Consider the following 1,905-nt stretch of genomic DNA (forward strand, 5'->3'; position numbering starts at 1 on the left):
AATGCCTGAATTTAGTATATAACTACAGAAAAAAAATAACCTGGAGATGATGAGATTTGCAATTTCATATACGGTAGTCTTTATAATGTGATGCTGATGTGTCAATGATTAATTGTCTCAGATCCTCAACCCCCGTCGAGGGCATTGGCCCTCGACCCCAACAACTGGCGCCCGAACAGGAACCCCACTTGGACCCTGGAGGGACAGTTGAAGCTGTGCCCAGAGTAGGAGGCTCTGTGTCATTGAAGATCATATAGGAGACCCCCCAGGAAAAGGAAAGCATGCACTACAGGATCTGGTAAGAAACCAGGAGTGGGGGGTAGGATCCGAAAGAACTCTGAGCACCTCCTAGCTTGGGTTAATTTCTGCCCGGTTGAAAGACATCAGCTCAGATCCAAAATGAGACAAAATGTAACTGGAGGTTTAAAAGATCTCAATAAAGATGTATATACGCTGCAGTTAGTAACTGTAGGAAAAGCAGTTAAGGTAAATAGAAAGACCTTATAGAGCGTCTAGGAGGCCGAAGGAGGAAGATGGCAGTGGAGTCCCGAGTCACTCAGGAGGAAATTAAGAAGGAACAGGAGAAGCCCATTGACAGGGAGAAGACGTGCCAGCTGCTCCTGCGGGTCTTCACCACCAATAACGGCCGACACCACCGAGTGGAAGAGTTCTCCCGAGGAAATGTGCCTTCGAGCCAGCTGCAGATCTACACCTGGATGGATGCAACCTTGAAAGAATTGACTAGTTTAGTAAAAGAGGTCTACCCAGAAGCCCGAAAGAAGGGCACACACTTCAATTTTGCTATTGTTTTTACGGATCTTAAAAGACCTGGTTATAGAGTGAAAGAGATTGGCAGTACGATGTCTGGCAGAAAGGGAACTGATGACTCCATGACCCTACAGTCTCAGAAGTTCCAGATAGGAGATTATTTGGATATAGCAATTACTCCCCCAAATCGGGCACCACCTCCCTCAGGGCACATGAAACCATATTAAACTTTGTTTACTATTTCTTGCAAAAAAAAAAAAAAAGAAAGAAAGACATTATAGCAATTCATTAAGTTAGTATACGAACAGGCAGCATGGTTCCCAGAAGGACCTAATATTGCAATTCAATCCTGGGAAAAGGTCGGGGAAGCTATTATAAGATCGAAACAGGAGCTCCCACCTTCCTATGCCAATATATATAATGTTATAAAATTGTGTCTTAAGGATTCCAAATTCCTCATGCAGTTAGAAGAAGCCACTGAAAAGGGGAGCAGTTCAGAGTCAGAAGATGAGAATGAGGAACAAGGAGATGGGGGAGGTTACAGATGGGTCAGGAAATTTTGACAAATTGGGAGAAGGGAGTAAGGAGAAAATTGGATGTAGCCAGAAAGAAACAAATGATAAAAGTGGGACAAGTCTGATTGCACTGACCTGAAAAAGAAAGCGGGTGGTGTTTTACTGCAATAATGTCTGACCACAGCAAACCCCCTCATTAGGCTCTTGGGTTCCCCAGCACCGAGTATGCATTGTGTTTTTCCCCTCTGTTGCCTGAGAAACCTCAGTCACATTGGGTGGGCTCCCAAGGTCTGAAGTAGGATTTTTCACAAGTGCAGTACTAGCCCAACCCACCTTAAAGGGACAGGGAGAAAAAACATTCTGAATGACCCCTTGGGTGTATCCTTACAAATTTGGAAAAAGAAAAAAAAATTGGACATGGGTGAAAAGAAGCAAATGACTTATTTACAAGAGAAAGATTTAAGTTAACAGACCTCCTGATTAGCAGACCATTTAGCTCAACTACCTCCTTTTACCACTGAGATAACCTGAGGTTCAGGGAAGGGAAAGGACTTGTCCACAGTCACACTTATACTAAGTATGAAAGCAAACTCCACTCAAGTCTGAAAAAAGGACTTTGGCT

At 43.7% G+C, this 1,905-nt stretch overlaps 1 protein-coding gene across 1 annotated transcript; it reads left to right on the plus strand.

Annotated features, from left to right (window-relative positions):
- Positions 1 to 515: 515 nt before the first annotated feature.
- LOC122733810 (histone deacetylase complex subunit SAP18-like) lies at positions 516 to 995 on the plus strand. The gene has a single exon (XM_043974502.1). It carries the CDS (start codon positions 534 to 536, stop codon positions 993 to 995), a length of 462 nt encoding a protein of 153 aa, XP_043830437.1. The 5' UTR covers positions 516 to 533.
- Positions 996 to 1,905: the final 910 nt, after the last annotated feature.

This window comes from Dromiciops gliroides, chromosome X, assembly GCF_019393635.1.
Source record: "Dromiciops gliroides isolate mDroGli1 chromosome X, mDroGli1.pri, whole genome shotgun sequence".
Lineage (NCBI taxonomy): Eukaryota > Metazoa > Chordata > Mammalia > Microbiotheria > Microbiotheriidae > Dromiciops > Dromiciops gliroides.

Coding starts and splice junctions, on each gene's coding strand:
- LOC122733810 (XM_043974502.1), top strand. CDS start 534: ATGGCAGTGGAGTCCCGAGTCACTCAGGAGGAAATTAAGAAGGAACAG.